Source organism: Xenopus tropicalis, chromosome 8 (genome assembly GCF_000004195.4).
Source record: "Xenopus tropicalis strain Nigerian chromosome 8, UCB_Xtro_10.0, whole genome shotgun sequence".
Lineage (NCBI taxonomy): Eukaryota > Metazoa > Chordata > Amphibia > Anura > Pipidae > Xenopus > Xenopus tropicalis.
In genome coordinates, this window is record NC_030684.2 from 146,865,887 (window position 1) to 146,883,863 (window position 17,977).

At 47.3% G+C, this 17,977-nt stretch overlaps 1 protein-coding gene across 1 annotated transcript in view; it reads right to left on the minus strand.

The window, feature by feature from the left end:
• The window catches only part of arhgap30 (Rho GTPase activating protein 30), a 36,255-nt gene that overhangs the window by 6,089 nt on the left and 12,189 nt on the right, over positions 1-17,977 (minus strand). Inside the window, exons 2-8 of the mRNA XM_031891853.1 lie at positions 12,136-12,238; positions 9,598-9,742; positions 7,421-7,503; positions 6,795-6,902; positions 6,483-6,610; positions 4,560-4,722; positions 124-230 (exon numbers count right to left, since the gene is read on the minus strand). Coding sequence (XP_031747713.1) covers positions 124-230; positions 4,560-4,722; positions 6,483-6,610; positions 6,795-6,902; positions 7,421-7,503; positions 9,598-9,742; positions 12,136-12,238 — 837 coding nt within the window. The remainder of the gene's footprint in view (positions 1-123; positions 231-4,559; positions 4,723-6,482; positions 6,611-6,794; positions 6,903-7,420; positions 7,504-9,597; positions 9,743-12,135; positions 12,239-17,977) is intronic.

The window sequence follows — 17,977 nt, forward strand, 5'->3', positions numbered from 1 at the left end:
TATGTTACCAACCCTCAGGGTGCCCCCTTTATTATCTTATTCCCATATGCACCCCTAAATACTGACTGTGCTGAGCCCAAATGACCAGCCATGATGCCCTTCTGGGGACAATAAGGTGGGTACCTGAGTCTTTCTCATCCTGCTTGTGGGCTTTGCGCTTGGAATCGTTGTTGGATCGGCCAAGGTTGAAAATGGATTTCCATTTCTTCGCTTTGAGGGAACCCTTCCGCCTGTGCACATAGATTGTATATAGGTACATCAGATACAGAGCAGGCCGATATATATTCCTAGTTAGGTTCTGTTGCCACCACCCTTGCACAAATTGCTAAACATCTCCTGAAGGAACAAGCAAACGTTCCCCACCTTCCCTAGTCTCATGAACTCCTCCACCCTCTGACCCAGGTAGGACAGTTAGTATCGGGGCACTCCTCGTGCTAAAGAAGATTCCCTGATGGGAACATACAATGGGCTCCATGTCCTTGGGTGATGCTACAGACAAACCAGAGCTTGGGTGGTACAGTTGTTCATTTAATGCCCATAAAGATGCCCATTTGAGGGCTAGGAACATGTACTGCTTGGTGGTTATTGGTTATTGCCAGTTCACATATCCACAGGCAACTTTTTCTACCAATTTCTTCTGGCATTTTGGTGTCTTACTACCTATGAATAAGTACTGGAGGGTATGAAAGGCAGGTAACATTATTTAAAGGACACGTCAACCTCAAAAAATAATTTTTTGCCTAATTAAAGAAAGCATAGGCTGCTGCCTTGTGTTACAGTGTTTCAGGGGCCAGTCTCCCCCAGCGAGTCAGGTCTGTCAGGCTGCTGCCTTGTGTTACACTGTTTCAGGGGTCAGTCTCCCCCAGCGAGTCAGGTCTGTCAGGCTGTTGCCTTGTGTTACAGTGTTTCAGGGGTCAGTCTCCCCCAGTGAGTCAGGTCTGTCAGGCTGCTGCCTTGTGTTACACTGTTTCAGGGGTCAGTCTCCCCCAGCGAGTCAGGTCTGTCAGGCTGCTGCCTTGTGTTACACTGTTTCAGGGGTCGGTCTCCCCCAGCGAGTCAGGTCTGTCAGGCTGCTGCCTTGTGTTACACTGTTTCAGGGGTCAGTCTCCCCCAGCGAGTCAGGTCTGTCAGGCTGCTGCCTTGTGTTACAGTGTTTCAGGGGTCAGTCTCCCCCAGCGAGTCAGGTCTGTCAGGCTGCTGCCTTGTGTTACACTGTTTCAGGGGTCAGTCTCCCCCAGCGAGTCAGGTCTGTCAGGCTGCTGCCTTGTGTTACAGTGTTTCAGGGGTCAGTCTCCCCCAGCGAGTCAGGTCTGTCAGGCTGCTGCCTTGTGTTACACTGTTTCAGGGGTCAGTCTCCCCCAGCGAGTCAGGTCTGTCAGGCTGCTGCCTTGTGTTACAGTGTTTCAGGGGTTAGTCTCCCCCAGCGAGTCAGGTCTGTCAGGCTGCTGCCTTGTGTTACACTGTTTCAGGGTCAGTCTCCCCCAGCGAGTCAGGTCTGTCAGGCTGCTGCCTTGTGTTACACTGTTTCAGGGGTCAGTCTCCCCCAGCGAGTCAGGTCTGTCAGGCTGCTGCCCTGTGTTACAGTGTTTCAGGGGTCAGTCTCCCCCAGCGAGTCAGGTCTGTCAGGCTGCTGCCTTGTGTTACAGTGTTTCAGGGGTCAGTCTCCCCCAGCGAGTCAGGTCTGTCAGGTTGCTGCCTTGTGTTACAGTGTTTCAGGGGTCAGTCTCCCCCAGCGAGTCAGGTCTGTCAGGCTGCTGCCTTGTGTTACACTGTTTCAGGGGTCAGTCTCCCCCAGTGAGTCAGGTCTGTCAGGCTGCTGCCCTGTGTTACACTGTTTCAGGGGTCGGTCTCCCCCAGCGAGTCAGGTCTGTCAGGCTGCTGCCTTGTGTTACACTGTTTCAGGAGTCAGTCTCCCCCAGTGAGTCAGGTCTGTCAGGCTGCTGCCTTGTGTTACAGTGTTTCAGGGGTCAGTCTCCCCCAGCGAGAACATGTACTGCTTGGTGGTTATTGGTTATTGCCAGTTCACATATCCACAGGCAACTTTTTCTACCAATTTCTTCTGGCATTTTGGTGTCTTACTACCTATGAATAAGTACTGGAGGGTATGAAAGGCAGGTAACATTATTTAAAGGACACGTCAACCTCAAAAAATAATTTTTTGCCTAATTAAAGAAAGCATAGGCTGCTGCCTTGTGTTACAGTGTTTCAGGGGCCAGTCTCCCCCAGCGAGTCAGGTCTGTCGGGCTGCTGCCTTGTGTTACACTGTTTCAGGGGTCAGTCTCCCCCAGCGAGTCAGGTCTGTCAGGCTGCTGCCTTGTGTTACACTGTTTCAGGGGTCGGTCTCCCCCAGCGAGTCAGGTCTGTCAGGCTGCTGCCTTGTGTTACACTGTTTCAGGGGTCGGTCTCCCCCAGCGAGTCAGGTCTGTCAGGCTGCTGCCTTGTGTTACAGTGTTTCAGGGGTCAGTCTCCCCCAGCGAGTCAGGTCTGTCAGGCTGCTGCCTTGTGTTACAGTGTTTCAGGGGTCAGTCTCCCCAGCGAGTCAGGTCTGTCAGGCTGCTGCCTTGTGTTACACTGTTTCAGGGGTCAGTCTCCCCCAGCGAGTCAGGTCTGTCAGGCTGCTGCCTTGTGTTACAGTGTTTCAGGGGTCAGTCTCCCCCAGCGAGTCAGGTCTGTCAGGCTGCTGCCTTGTGTTACACTGTTTCAGGGGTCAGTCTCCCCCAGCGAGTCAGGTCTGTCAGGCTGCTGCCTTGTGTTACAGTGTTTCAGGGGTCAGTCTCCCCCAGCGAGTCAGGTCTGTCAGGCTGCTGCCTTGTGTTACACTGTTTCAGGGGTCAGTCTCCCCCAGCGAGTCAGGTCTGTCAGGCTGCTGCCTTGTGTTACACTGTTTCAGGGGTCAGTCTCCCCCAGCGAGTCAGGTCTGTCAGGCTGCTGCCCTGTGTTACAGTGTTTCAGGGGTCAGTCTCCCCAGCGAGTCAGGTCTGTCAGGCTGCTGCCTTGTGTTACAGTGTTTCAGGGGTCAGTCTCCCCCAGCGAGTCAGGTCTGTCAGGCTGCTGCCTTGTGTTACACTGTTTCAGGGGTCAGTCTCCCCCAGCGAGTCAGGTCTGTCAGGCTGCTGCCCTGTGTTACAGTGTTTCAGGGGTCGGTCTCCCCCAGCGAGTCAGGTCTGTCAGGCTGCTGCCTTGTGTTACAGTGTTTCAGGGGTCAGTCTCCCCCAGCGAGTCAGGTCTGTCAGGCTGCTGCCTTGTGTTACACTGTTTCAGGGGTCAGTCTCCCCCAGCGAGTCAGGTCTGTCAGGCTGCTGCCCTGTGTTACAGTGTTTCAGGGGTCAGTCTCCCCCAGCGAGTCAGGTCTGTCAGGCTGCTGCCTTGTGTTACAGTGTTTCAGGGGTCAGTCTCCCCCAGCGAGTCAGGTCTGTCAGGCTGCTGCCTTGTGTTACACTGTTTCAGGGGTCAGTCTCCCCCAGCGAGTCAGGTCTGTCAGGCTGCTGCCCTGTGTTACAGTGTTTCAGGGGTCGGTCTCCCCCAGCGAGTCAGGTCTGTCAGGCTGCTGCCTTGTGTTACAGTGTTTCAGGGGTCAGTCTCCCCCAGCGAGTCAGGTCTGTCAGGCTGCTGCCTTGTGTTACAGTGTTTCAGGGCTCGGTCTCCCCCAGCGAGTCAGGTCTGTCAGGCTGCTGCCTTGTGTTACACTGTTTCAGGGGTCAGTCTCCCCCAGCGAGTCAGGTCTGTCAGGCTGCTGCCTTGTGTTACAGTGTTTCAGGGGTCGGTCTCCCCCAGCGAGTCAGGTCTGTCAGGCTGCTGCCCTGTGTTACAGTGTTTCAGGGGTCAGTCTCCCCCAGCGAGTCAGGTCTGTCAGGCTGCTGCCCTGTGTTACAGTGTTTCAGGGGTCAGTCTCCCCCAGCGAGTCAGGTCTGTCAGGTTGCTGCCTTGTGTTACAGTGTTTCAGGGGTCAGTCTCCCCAGCGAGTCAGGTCTGTCAGGCTGCTGCCTTGTGTTACACTGTTTCAGGGGTCGGTCTCCCCCAGCGAGTCAGGTCTGTCAGGCTGCTGCCTTGTGTTACACTGTTTCAGGAGTCAGTCTCCCCCAGCGAGTCAGGTCTGTCAGGCTGCTGCCTTGTGTTACACTGTTTCAGGGGTCAGTCTCCCCCAGCGAGTCAGGTCTGTCAGGCTGCTGCCTTGTGTTACAGTGTTTCAGGGGTCGGTCTCCCCCAGCGAGTCAGGTCTGTCTTAGAATGACATTTTCCTTTATTGGGCAAAAAATTATTTTTGGGGTTGAATAATGATGTTGTTATGTTGTTTTTGATTAGCTCTGATAGGAGGTAGAGATGGAACACGTCTGTTCCCTTTATGTTCCCATGGTACTACATTAGCTTTGGGAAGAGAATGGACTCCCCACTTTGTAAAAAGAAAGACTAGCTACAGCCCCCATACTGACAGCCCCCATACTGGCAGCCCCCATACTGGCAGCCCCCATACTGACAGCCCCCATACTGGCAGCCCCCATACTGGCAGCCCCCATACTGGCTGGGGAACAGAGTGCAACATGGTATAATATAAACATTACTTGTGATCAGAAAACTCAATGATGGTGTGGTAGGGGCGCATCTGCGGGGGCCCATCGCCCTGGTTTAGCGCACTTCTTGGGATGTTGTAGGTCAGGGAGCGGAAGTAATCCTCACGCACACAGCTTGGCGAATTCAGCTTCGTTATGGAGCAGTGCTCCCCTCCTGCACCCAAAGGCAAGAGACCAATGTTAATAGGTGCACCCCGCAAACAGGAGATTATTGTGTATATTGCTTTAGCTTTGCTCATGGACAGATTGGAGAGCAAGATGGCGACTCCTTCTTACCAGCCTGTTCTTATTGCTCGGATAGCAAGATGGCGACACCTTCTTACCAACCTGTTCTTATTGCTCGGATAGCAAGATGGCGACACCTTCTTACCAGCCTGTTCTTATTGCTCGGATAGCAAGATGGCGACACCTTCTTACCAACCTGTTCTTATTGCTCGGATAGCAAGATGGCGACACCTTCTTACCAGCCTGTTCTTATTGCTCGGATAGCAAGATGGCGACACCTTCTTACCAACCTGTTCTTATTGCTTGGATAACAAGATGGCGACACCTTCTTACCAGCCTGTTCTTACTGCTCGGATAGCAAGATGGCGACACCTTCTTACCAACCTGTTCTTATTGCTTGGATAACAAGATGGCGACACCTTCTTACCAGCCTGTTCTTACTGCTCGGATAACAAGATGGCGACACCTTCTTACCAGCCTGTTCTTATTGCTCGGATAACAAGATGGCGACACCTTCTTACCAACCTGTTCTTATTGCTCGGATAGCAAGATGGCGACACCTTCTTACCAGCCTGTTCTTACTGCTCGGATAGCAAGATGGCGACACCTTCTTACCAACCTGTTCTTATTGCTTGGATAACAAGATGGCGACACCTTCTTACCAGCCTGTTCTTACTGCTCGGATAACAAGATGGCGACACCTTCTTACCAGCCTGTTCTTATTGCTCGGATAACAAGATGGCGACACCTTCTTACCAACCTGTTCTTATTGCTTGGATAGCAAGATGGCGACACCTTCTTACCAGCCTGTTCTTACTGCTCGGATAGCAAGATGGCGACACCTTCTTACCAGCCTGTTCTTATTGCTCGGATAACAAGATGGCGACACCTTCTTACCAGCCTGTTCTTATTGCTCGGATAGCAAGATGGCAACACCTTCTTACCAGCCTGTTCTTATTGCTCGGATAACAAGATGGAGACACCTTCTTACCAACCTGTTCTTATTGCTCGGATAGCAAGATGGCGACACCTTCTTACCAACCTGTTCTTATTGCTCGGATAGCAAGATGGCGACACCTTCTTACCAACCTGTTCTTATTGCTTGGATAGCAAGATGGCGACACCTTCTTACCAGCCTGTTCTTATTGCTCGGATAGCAAGATGGCGACACCTTCTTACCAGCCTGTTCTTACTGCTCGGATAGCAAGATGGCGACACCTTCTTACCAGCCTGTTCTTATTGCTCGGATAACAAGATGGCAACACCTTCTTACCAGCCTGTTCTTACTGCTCGGATAGCAAGATGGCGACACCTTCTTACCAGCCTGTTCTTATTGCTTGGATAGCAAGATGGCGACACCTTCTTACTAATCATACACCCAAATCCTCTGTGGTGCTTTGAAAATCCCAATACTGGTTCCTTGCTCGCTCCAGGAATAAGTGAATGTGAATATGTTGGGCCTCCTATTCTTGCAGCAGGGTCAACCTCCACTGCAATCTATTCACCTCCCCCTTTCAAACTTCTGACTGTTTGTGGATTCCCCATTCAGACTCTTCCTGGAATTAGAGCTACGGATGGTGCACCAGTTATATGTCCCTTCCTTTATTTCCCTACACAACCATTGCTTCCCAGTTCCTCTTACAGTTTCAGCAATGCTTAATGGTTTGTACAGGTATAGAAAGTCCCTACCAGCTAGAGGCATGTCTCCAAACAACTGCTCCACATGAGTGAGAATGAATTCCACCACAATTGATTGGATTCGGACCTCCATAAATGCTGCTGTGCCATTAAAGCCAGATGATTCAATATCCTTTGATCTGTAGGAAGGAAAATAAGTAACATTGGCTTCCAAGAACATTTTGTCATTAGATAACACGTTGAGTAACAGGTAGCCCAAAGAAATGGCCGAGGGTGAATGGTAGATAGTATTTATGTTGAACAGAGCATTGCATGGACACATTCGCTATCCAGCAAGTAGGACTGGGAAGGAAATAACCTTACCTGAGCAGGTTAGGGGCCCATACTATAGCCAAGTTACGGGCATGCATGTTGGTCTGAGAGCTGAAGGAAGCCATGCGGAGCAGATGCCTCATTAGATACTCCAGTGTCCTTAGGGGAATAGGTTTTTAAAAAATTAAAGAAAAAACAAACTCATGCAATGAGAAGATTCAATTAATTGATATGTTAAACCATGGCAAGTTCATGTGATTTTCCCAAGAAACTCTAGCCTAGGCCAGCACCTAATGGGCCCAGTGTTAGTGGCACACACAACTGCTCATTTACCCTAGCAATCACAAAGCCGTTTGGAAGTCAGAATGGAAGATGAAGAGTTGAAAGATACGCAATGCAGAATGATAGAACTCAACACTCAACTCTGCTTGCCAGGGTCAGTGATCCCCAGCAACAAGGGCATTTCTCGGCTGTAAATAAATAAAATGGGGGATCCTAATAATGGAAAAACAATACGAACAATAATGGGGACTAAATTGTATAGAATCCCAGGTATTTGGAGACATGGACAAGCCTTCTGCTGTACTAAACTGATCAACCTTACAAACTTGAAAAGGGCTCCAAGTTGCCGGTCCCTTCCTTGTACATCATTTTGTATCTATTGGAGCCCATTTTACCTGTAATGTGGGAGTGGCAGTTCCTTCAGCACTTCTTTAATCTTTATGAGCCGTTGTTCCTCCAGCTGGATCGCCACAGCATCCTTTATTGGGAAAAGCCGTGTTATTAGGAACAAAGTGACTGGCAGTGCGGGTGAGGCAAGTCCCATTATTATATTACAGAAAATGGGCCTAAAACCAACAACCACCTAAGAGGGGTGTAAATGGCACTTTCCTGGGCACTCCCTCCTCATGCATAATGTAATGAGGGAATGTCCCAGCATGTTCCACAAATTGTACATAGGGTTTCTCAGCGTTTAATTCCCTTTCATTCTATTTACTGTTTTGCATGTGTGTTTCCCCACTGCTGCCACCAATTTGTCACAGAAACGACTCTCTCAGCTGCACATGACTCTGGGACATGGAAACAAGGGGTTACACTCAGTCACATGACTCTGGGACGTGGAAACAAGGGGTTACACTCAGTCACATGACTCTGGGACGTGGAAACAAGGGGTTACACTCAGTCACATGACTCTGGGACATGGAAACAAGGGGTTACACTCAGTCACATGACTCTGGGACGTGGAAACAAGGGGTTACACTCAGTCACATGACTCTGGGACGTGGAAACAAGGGGTTACACTCAGTCACATGACTCTGGGACGTGGAAACAAGGGGTTCCACTCAGTCACATGACTCTGGGACATGGAAACAAGGGGTTCCACTCAGTCACATGACTCTGGGACATGGAAACAAGGGGTTACACTCAGTCACATGACTCTGGGACGTGGAAACAAGGGGTTACACTCAGTCACATGACTCTGGGACATGGAAACAAGGGGTTACACTCAGTCACATGACTCTGGGAAGTGGAAACAAGGGGTTACACTCAGTCACCTTACACCCAGGTTCACATATATAGACTATATATGCCAATAACTATACAGGTATGCAACCTGTTATCCAGAATGCTTGTGAACTGGGATAAGAGGTCTTTCCGTAATTTGTGTCAATAGAATTAATGATATGGTATTAAGTACAAGGTACTATTTAACAAAATCATTTTTAAAATTTTGAATTATTTGCTTAAAATTAAGTCTATAGGAGCTGTCCTTTCATAAGGGGGCAAAATTATGTTTCCATCCCTTGAGTTAATGCCCTTTTTATGCAATTGTATTTGCTTTAGTAGCCACTGAGTGGCACTACCTAGAGTTACACAGCTTGTTATCCACAAATACACCCACATCTTTCTCAATTAGGGATCCCCCCAACTCACTACTATTTACATGTTGCTCCCCAACCCCTTGGATGTTGCTCCCCTTGGCCTGAAAGCAGGGGCTCATTTTCGAATTTCTTGTAAGGAGGCAAGTGTTGGTTGAATTTAAACCAAGTATAATGCCAAACAGAGCCTCCTGTAGGCTGCCAGTCCTCATAGGGTCTAATAAGTAGCCAATTTAGCTCTTATTTGCACCCCCAGGAAACTTTTTCATTCGCGTGATGCTTCCCAACACTTTTTCCATTTCAATGTGGCTCACAGGTATAAAAGGTTTGGGATCCCTGGTTTAGTGTAGAACTCACAAAAAATGGAAACAGTACTGTCTATGCCCACCTCCAGGTCATTAATAAACAAGTTAAAAAGCAAAGGCCCAAGGACTGACCCCTGCGGTACCCACTAACGACACTGGCCCAATTAGAAAATGTTCCATTTCCTCCCACTGTGTAATCTATCCTTCAGCCAGTTCTCTATCCAAGTACAAATATTATGTTCTAGGCTAATATTCCTTAATTTTATCAGTAACCTTCTTTATGGTACTGTATCAATTGCTCTAGTAACATTCCTTCACTGCCCCCCAATGTCAGTAGCTTTTTGTGCGGTACTGTATCAAATGCTTTAGCAAAATCCAAGTAGATCCCATCCACTGCCATTCCAGCATGGAGCTTTCTGCTCACCTCCTCATAAAAGGCAGCTAAACGAGTCTGGCAAGATCTGTTACCTATAAAACCATGTGGCACAAACTAATAGTATTGTGAACTGCAATGTATTCAAGTACCCTATCCCTTATTACCCCTTCCAGAAGCTTTCCTGCCACTAATGTCAGACTAACAGGCCTATAGTTTTCAGGCTGAAAACGGGGTCCCTTTTTGAATAATGACACCACATTATGAACATGAAGAGGGAGAAGTATAGTACTCACCGCAAATTTATCATAGAGCTGATATGTCAGTAGTGGGTTTGGTAATTCCCTGAAATACGCTTTGCACAGAGAGCTGACACAGTGCACATCTTGTAGGTAGGTGTCTTTACTCAGGTCTGGTTGGCGCTCCATATCAAACTCCTGTCTATGGAAGGTGCATGGGGCAATAGGCTTAATAAGCTAAACACGTAACAGATAAGATGATCAATTATATATATTTAGAAAGCAGCCTTTCCCACTTTCCTTCCCTGTGGGTGGTTCCAGATGGGTCACAAGCTCCTGTTACTAATAATATAACTAATAATCAGGCTCTTCAGTGACTATAGCCCCAGTACTCGATTGCGAGGATTTTCCAGTAGAATTATCTACTTGAGCTCCTATTATCCTTAAAGAAATGTTTTACCAACCAACCTATAAGATTCATTATTTGACTATTTGGTCAGAATCTTTGACTGGTAACTCTTCGGGGCAGGGACCTACTTTCTGCTGAATATTGCAGCTCCTAGGACTTATGTACTTATTCCAGTTCCCTGTTTATAAGTGTACCCCTGTTTAGTGTAAAACACTTTTACTCTATTGTGTAAATGAATAAAGACTGTGCAAATATAATACAACGTCTGACCAATAATGGACCAGATTTAATTCAATGAGAAGAATCAATTCAATGAGAAGTATCAAGTCAAGGAGAAAATTCAATTCAATTAGAAGTATCAAATCAATGAGAAAATTCAATTCAATGAGAAGTGTCACGTCAATGAGAAGATTCAATTCAATGAGAAGAATAAAGTCAATGAGAAGATTTAATTCAATGAGAAGATTCAAGTCAATGAGAAGAAACAATTCAATGAGAAGATTCAAGTCAATGAGAAGATTTAATTCAATGAGAAGATTCAATTCAATGAGAAGAATCAATTCAATGAGAAGATTCAAGTCAATGAGAAGATTTAATTCAATGAGAAAAGTCAATTCAATGAGAAGAGTCAATTCAATGAGAAGATTCAATTCAATGAGATGATTCAATTCAATGAGATGATTCAGTTCAATGAGAAGAATCAATTCAATGAGAAGATTCAATTCAATGAGAAGAATCAATTCAATGAGAAGAATCAATGAGAAGATTCAGTTCAATGAGAAGACTGAAGGCAATGAGAAGAATCAATTCAATGAGAAGATTTAATTCAATGAGAAGATTCAATTCAATGAGAAGAATCAATTCAATGAGAAGATTCAAGTCAATGAGAAGATTTAATTCAATGAGAAAAGTCAATTCAATGAGAAGATTCAATTCAATGAGATGATTCAATTCAATGAGATGATTCAGTTCAATGAGAAGAATCAATTCAATGAGAAGATTCAATTCAATGAGAAGAATCAATTCAATGAGAAGAATCAATGAGAAGATTCAGTTCAATGAGAAGACTGAAGGCAATGAGAAGAATCAATTCAATGAGAAGACTGAAGTCAATGAGAAGAATCAATTCAATGTGAAGAATCAATTCAATGAGAAGATTCAATTCAATGAGACGAATCAATTCAATGAGAAGAATCAATACAATGAAAAGATTCAATTCAATGAGAAGATTCAGTTCAATGAGAAGACTGAAGTCAATGAGAAGATTCAAGTCAATGAGAAGATTCAAGTCAATGAGAAGATTCAAGTCAATGAGAAGATTCAAGTCAATGAGAAGATTCAAGTCAATGAGAAGAATCAATTCAATGAGAAGAATCAATTCAATGAGAAGATTCAAGTCAATGAGAAGATTCAAGTCAATGAGAAGAATCAATTCAATAAGAAGATTCAATTCAATGAGAAGATTCAATTCAATGAGAAGAATCAAATCAATGAGAAGAATCAATTCAATGAGAAGATTCAATTCAATGAGAAGATTCAATTCAATGAGAAGATTCAATTCAATGAGAAGAATCAAGTCAATGAGAAGATTCAATTCAATGAGAAGAATCAAATCAATGAGAAGAATCAATTCAATGAGAAGATTCAATTCAATGAGAAGATTCAATTCAATGAGAAGAATCAAGTCAATGAGAAGATTCAATTCAATGAGAAGAATCAATTCAATGAGAAGAATCAAGTCAATGAGAAGAATCAATTCAATGAGAAGATCTCTCACTCCAGTTCCAGATTTTGCCAGAGACTTTAATGGAGTTTTTATGGGAACAGTGAAGAGATCAGCAAAGTGAATGTAGCCCAGCTTCCTATCTACAACGATCAATATAAAGTCATATATGAAGGGGACTTATAGAAATTACTTCATTGTTGGGGGGTTGCCACCTGATAACAAAGTCTAGGGCACACAAAGGATTGTGGGTGAAAAACACGTGATTTAATATTTATTCTTACCCCCCACTTCTAACCTGCGTGGCGCTGCCACCTGATTGTACCCCCCCTGCCAGTGAGGCAAAGCTTTACACCAGGGTTGTGCCTGGCATGGAGCTAAGTAGCTGCTACTCGTAGCTGTCAAGGAAATCTTTCCATTCTGTTATATAGAACATTAAAGGAAAAGTGAGAATCTTATTTACCTTAATTTATGGACATTGGAGGCGATGCCACACAGCCTGTAGATCCCGTCTACTACTCCATGTTCTTCCACAAAGTCTGTGCAACTTCTCAGCACCTGTGGGACTGCAGTAGAGCAACACTTACTCCCAGCTAGATACTCCCAGCTAAATACTCCCAGCTAGATACTCCCAGCTAAATACTCCCAGCTAGATACTCCCAGCTAAATACTCCCAGCTAAATACTCCCAGCTAAATACTCCCAGCTAAATACTCCCAGCTAGATACTACCAGCTAAATACTCCCAGGTAGGTACCAGTACTCCCAGCTAGATACTACCAGCTAGGTACCAGTACTCCCATCTAGGTACCAGTACTCCCAGCTAGATACTCCCGGCTAGATACTCCCAGCTAAATACTCCCAGCTAGATACTCCCAGCTAGATACTCCCAGCTAAATACTCCCAGCTAGATACTCCCAGCTAGATACTCCCAGCTAAATACTCCCAGCTAAATACTCCCAGCTAAATACTCCCAGCTAAATACTCCCAGCTAGATACTCCCAGCTAAATACTCCCAGCTAAATACTCCCAGCTAAATACTCCCAGCTAGATACTCCCAGCTAAATACTCCCAGCTAGATACTTGCAGATAGATACTCCCAGCTAAATACTCCCAGCTAAATACTCCCAGCTAGATACTCCCAGCTAAATACTCCCAGCTAGATACTCCCAGCTAGATACTCCCAGCTAAATACTCCCAGCTAGATACTCCCAGCTAGATACTACCAGCTAAATACTCCCAGCTAGGTACCAGTACTCCCAGCTAGATACTACCAGCTAGGTACCAGTACTCCCATCTAGGTACCAGTACTCCCAGCTAGATACTCCCGGCTAGATACTCCCAGCTAGATACTCCCAGCTAGATACTCCCAGCTAGATACTCCCAGCTAGATACTCCCAGCTGAATACTCCCAGCTAGATACTCCCAGCTAGATACTTGCAGCTAGATACTCCCAGCTAAATACTCCCAGCTAAATACTCCCAGCTAGATACTCCCAGCTAGATACTCCCAGCTAGATACTCCCAGCTAAATACTCCCAGCTAAATACTCCCAGCTATATACTCCCAGCTAGATACTCCCAGCTAGATACTCCCAGCTAAATACTCCCAGCTAGATACTTGCAGATAGATACTCCCAGCTAAATACTCCCAGCTAGATACTCCCAGCTAGATACTCCCAGCTAAATACTCCCAGCTAGATACTCCCAGCTAGATACTACCAGCTAAATACTCCCAGCTAGGTACCAGTACTCCCAGCTAGATACTACCAGCTAGGTACCAGTACTCCCATCTAGGTACCAGTACTCCCAGCTAGATACTCCCGGCTAGATACTCCCAGCTAGATACTCCCAGCTAGATACTCCCAGCTAAATACTCCCAGCTAGATACTCCCAGCTAAATACTCCCAGCTAGATACTCCCAGCTAAATACTCCCAGCTAAATACTCCCAGCTAAATACTCCCAGCTAAATACTCCCAGCTAAATACTCCCGGCTAGATACTCCCAGCTAGATACTACCAGCTAAATACTCCCAGGTAGGTACCAGTACTCCCAGCTAGATACTACCAGCTAGGTACCAGTACTCCCATCTAGGTACCAGTACTCCCAGCTAGATACTCCCGGCTAGATACTCCCAGCTAAATACTCCCAGCTAGATACTCCCAGCTAGATACTCCCAGCTAAATACTCCCAGCTAGATACTCCCAGCTAGATACTCCCAGCTAAATACTCCCAGCTAAATACTCCCAGCTAAATACTCCCAGCTAGATACTCCCAGCTAAATACTCCCAGCTAAATACTCCCAGCTAAATACTCCCAGCTAGATACTCCCAGCTAAATACTCCCAGCTAGATACTTGCAGATAGATACTCCCAGCTAAATACTCCCAGCTAGATACTCCCAGCTAAATACTCCCAGCTAGATACTCCCAACTAGATACTCCCAGCTAAATACTCCCAGCTAGATACTCCCAGCTAGATACTACCAGCTAAATACTCCCAGCTAGGTACCAGTACTCCCAGCTAGATACTACCAGCTAGGTACCAGTACTCCCAGCTAGATACTCCCGGCTAGATACTCCCAGCTAGATACTCCCAGCTAGATACTCCCAGCTAAATACTCCCAGCTAGATACTCCCAGCTAAATACTCCCAGCTAGATACTCCCAGCTAAATACTCCCAGCTAGATACTTGCAGATAGATACTCCCAGCTAAATACTCCCAGCTAGATACTCCCAGCTAAATACTCCCAGCTAGATACTCCCAGCTAGATACTCCCAGCTAAATACTCCCAGCTAGATACTTGCAGATAGATACTACCAGCTAAATACTCCCAGCTAGGTACCAGTACTCCCAGCTAGATACTACCAGCTAGGTACCAGTACTCCCATCTAGGTACCAGTACTCCCAGCTAGATACTCCCGGCTAGATACTCCCAGCTAGATACTCCCAGCTAGATACTCCCAGCTAAATACTCCCAGCTAGATACTCCCAGCTAAATACTCCCAGCTAAATACTCCCAGCTAAATACTCCCAGCTAAATACTCCCAGCTAAATACTCCCAGCTAGATACTCCCAGCTAAATACTCCCAGCTAGATACTTGCAGATAGATACTCCCAGCTAAATACTCCCAGCTAGATACTCCCAGCTAAATACTCCCAGCTAGATACTCCCAGCTAGATACTCCCAGCTAAATACTCCCAGCTAGATACTCCCAGCTAGATACTACCAGCTAAATACTCCCAGCTAGGTACCAGTACTCCCAGCTAGATACTACCAGCTAGGTACCAGTACTCCCATCTAGGTACCAGTACTCCCAGCTAGATACTCCCGGCTAGATACTCCCAGCTAGATACTCCCAGCTAGATACTCCCAGCTAGATACTCCCAGCTAGATACTCCCAGCTGAATACTCCCAGCTAGATACTCCCAGCTAGATACTTGCAGCTAGATACTCCCAGCTAAATACTCCCAGCTAAATACTCCCAGCTAGATACTCCCAGCTAGATACTCCCAGCTAGATACTCCCAGCTAAATACTCCCAGCTAAATACTCCCAGCTATATACTCCCAGCTAGATACTCCCAGCTAGATACTCCCAGCTAAATACTCCCAGCTAGATACTTGCAGATAGATACTCCCAGCTAAATACTCCCAGCTAAATACTCCCAGCTAGATACTCCCAGCTAAATACTCCCAGCTAGATACTCCCAGCTAGATACTCCCAGCTAAATACTCCCAGCTAGATACTCCCAGCTAGATACTACCAGCTAAATACTCCCAGCTAGGTACCAGTACTCCCAGCTAGATACTACCAGCTAGGTACCAGTACTCCCATCTAGGTACCAGTACTCCCAGCTAGATACTCCCGGCTAGATACTCCCAGCTAGATACTCCCAGCTAGATACTCCCAGCTAGATACTCCCAGCTAGATACTCCCAGCTGAATACTCCCAGCTAGATACTCCCAGCTAGATACTTGCAGCTAGATACTCCCAGCTAAATACTCCCAGCTAAATACTCCCAGCTAGATACTCCCAGCTAGATACTCCCAGCTAAATACTCCCAGCTAAATACTCCCAGCTATATACTCCCAGCTAGATACTCCCAGCTAAATACTCCCAGCTAAATACTCCCAGCTAGATACTCCCAGCTAGATACTCCCAGCTAAATACTCCCAGCTAGATACTCCCAGCTAGATACTACCAGCTAAATACTCCCAGCTAGGTACCAGTACTCCCAGCTAGATACTACCAGCTAGGTACCAGTACTCCCATCTAGGTACCAGTACTCCCAGCTAGATACTCCCGGCTAGATACTCCCAGCTAGATACTCCCAGCTAGATACTCCCAGCTAGATACTCCCAGCTAGATACTCCCAGCTGAATACTCCCAGCTAGATACTCCCAGCTAGATACTTGCAGCTAGATACTCCCAGCTAAATACTCCCAGCTAAATACTCCCAGCTAGATACTCCCAGCTAGATACTCCCAGCTAGATACTCCCAGCTAGATACTCCCAGCTAGATACTCCCGGCTAGATACTCCCAGCTAAATACTCCCAGCTAAATACTCCCAGCTATATACTCCCAGCTAGATACTCCCAGCTAGATACTCCCAGCTAAATACTCCCAGCTAGATACTCCCAGCTAGATACTACCAGCTAAATACTCCCAGCTAGATACTCCCAGCTAGATACTCCCAGCTAAATACTCCCAGCTAGATACTCCCAGCTAGATACTCCCAGCTAGATACTCCCAGCTAGATACTCCCAGCTAGATACTCCCGGCTAGATACTCCCAGCTAAATACTCCCAGCTAAATACTCCCAGCTATATACTCCCAGCTAGATACTCCCAGCTAGATACTCCCAGCTAAATACTCCCAGCTAGATACTCCCAGCTAGATACTACCAGCTAAATACTCCCAGCTAGATACTCCCAGCTAGATACTCCCAGCTAAATACTCCCAGCTAGATACTCCCAGCTAGATACTCCCAGCTAGATACTACCAGCTAAATACTCCCAGCTAGATACTCCCGGCTAGATACTCCCAGCTAGATACTCGCAGCTAGGTACCAGTACTCCCAGATAGATACTCCCAGCTAGGTACCAGTACTCCCAGATAGATACTCCCAGTTAGGTACCAGTACTCCCAGCTAGATACTCCCAGCTAGGTACCAGTACTCACAGTGGGTAGGGGTACGGATACAGCGCAGGTAGGGGTGCGGATACAGCGCAGGTAGGGGTGCGGATACAGCGCAGGTAGGGGTACGGATACAGCGCAGGTAGGGGTACGGATACAGCGCAGGTAGGGGTACGGATACAGCGCAGGTAGGGGTACGGATACAGCGCAGGTCGGGGTACGGATACAGCGCAGGTAGGGGTACGGATACAGCGCAGGTAGGGGTACGGATACAGCGCAGGTAGGGGTACGGATACAGCGCAGGTAGGGGTACGGATACAGCGCAGGTAGGGGTACGGATACAGCGCAGGTCGGGGTACGGATACAGCGCAGGTAGGGGTACGGATACAGCGCAGGTAGGGGTACGGATACAGCGCAGGTAGGGGTACGGATACAGCGCAGGTAGGGGTACGGATACAGCGCAGGTAACTCACAGTTAGAGCCCTGTGTGGGAGTTAGAGCCCTGTGTGGGAGTCAGAGCCCTGTGTGGCAGTTAGAGCCCTGCGTGGGAGTTAGAGCCCTGTGTGGGAGTTAGAGCCCTGTGTGGGAGTCAGAGCCCTGTGTGGCAGTTAGAGCCCTGCGTGGGAGTTAGAGCCCTGTGTGGGAGTTAGAGCCCTGTGTGGGAGTTAGAGCCCTGCATGGGAGTTAGAGCCCTGTGTGGGAGTTAGAGCCCTGTGTGGGAGTTAGAGCCCTGTGTGGGAGTTAGAGCCCTGCGTGGGAGTTAGAGCCCTGCGTGGGAGTTAGAGCCCTGCGTGGGAGTTAGAGCCCTGTGTGGGAGTTAGAGCCCTGCATGGGAGTTAGAGCCCTGCATGGGAGTTAGAGCCTTGTGTGGGAGTTAGAGCCCTGCGTGGGAGTTAGAGCCCTGCGTGGGAGTTAGAGCCCTGCATGGGAGTTAGAGCCTTGTGTGGGAGTTAGAGCCCTGCGTGGGAGTTAGAGCCCTGCGTGGGAGTTAGAGCCCTGCATGGGAGTTAGAGCCTTGTGTGGGAGTTAGAGCCCTGTGTGGGAGTTAGAGGCCCATGTGGGTGTTAGAGCCCTGCGTGGGAGTTAGAGCCCTGCATGGGAGTTAGAGCCCTGCATGGGAGTTAGAGCCTTGTGTGGGAGTTAGAGGCCCATGTGGGAGTTAGAGCCCT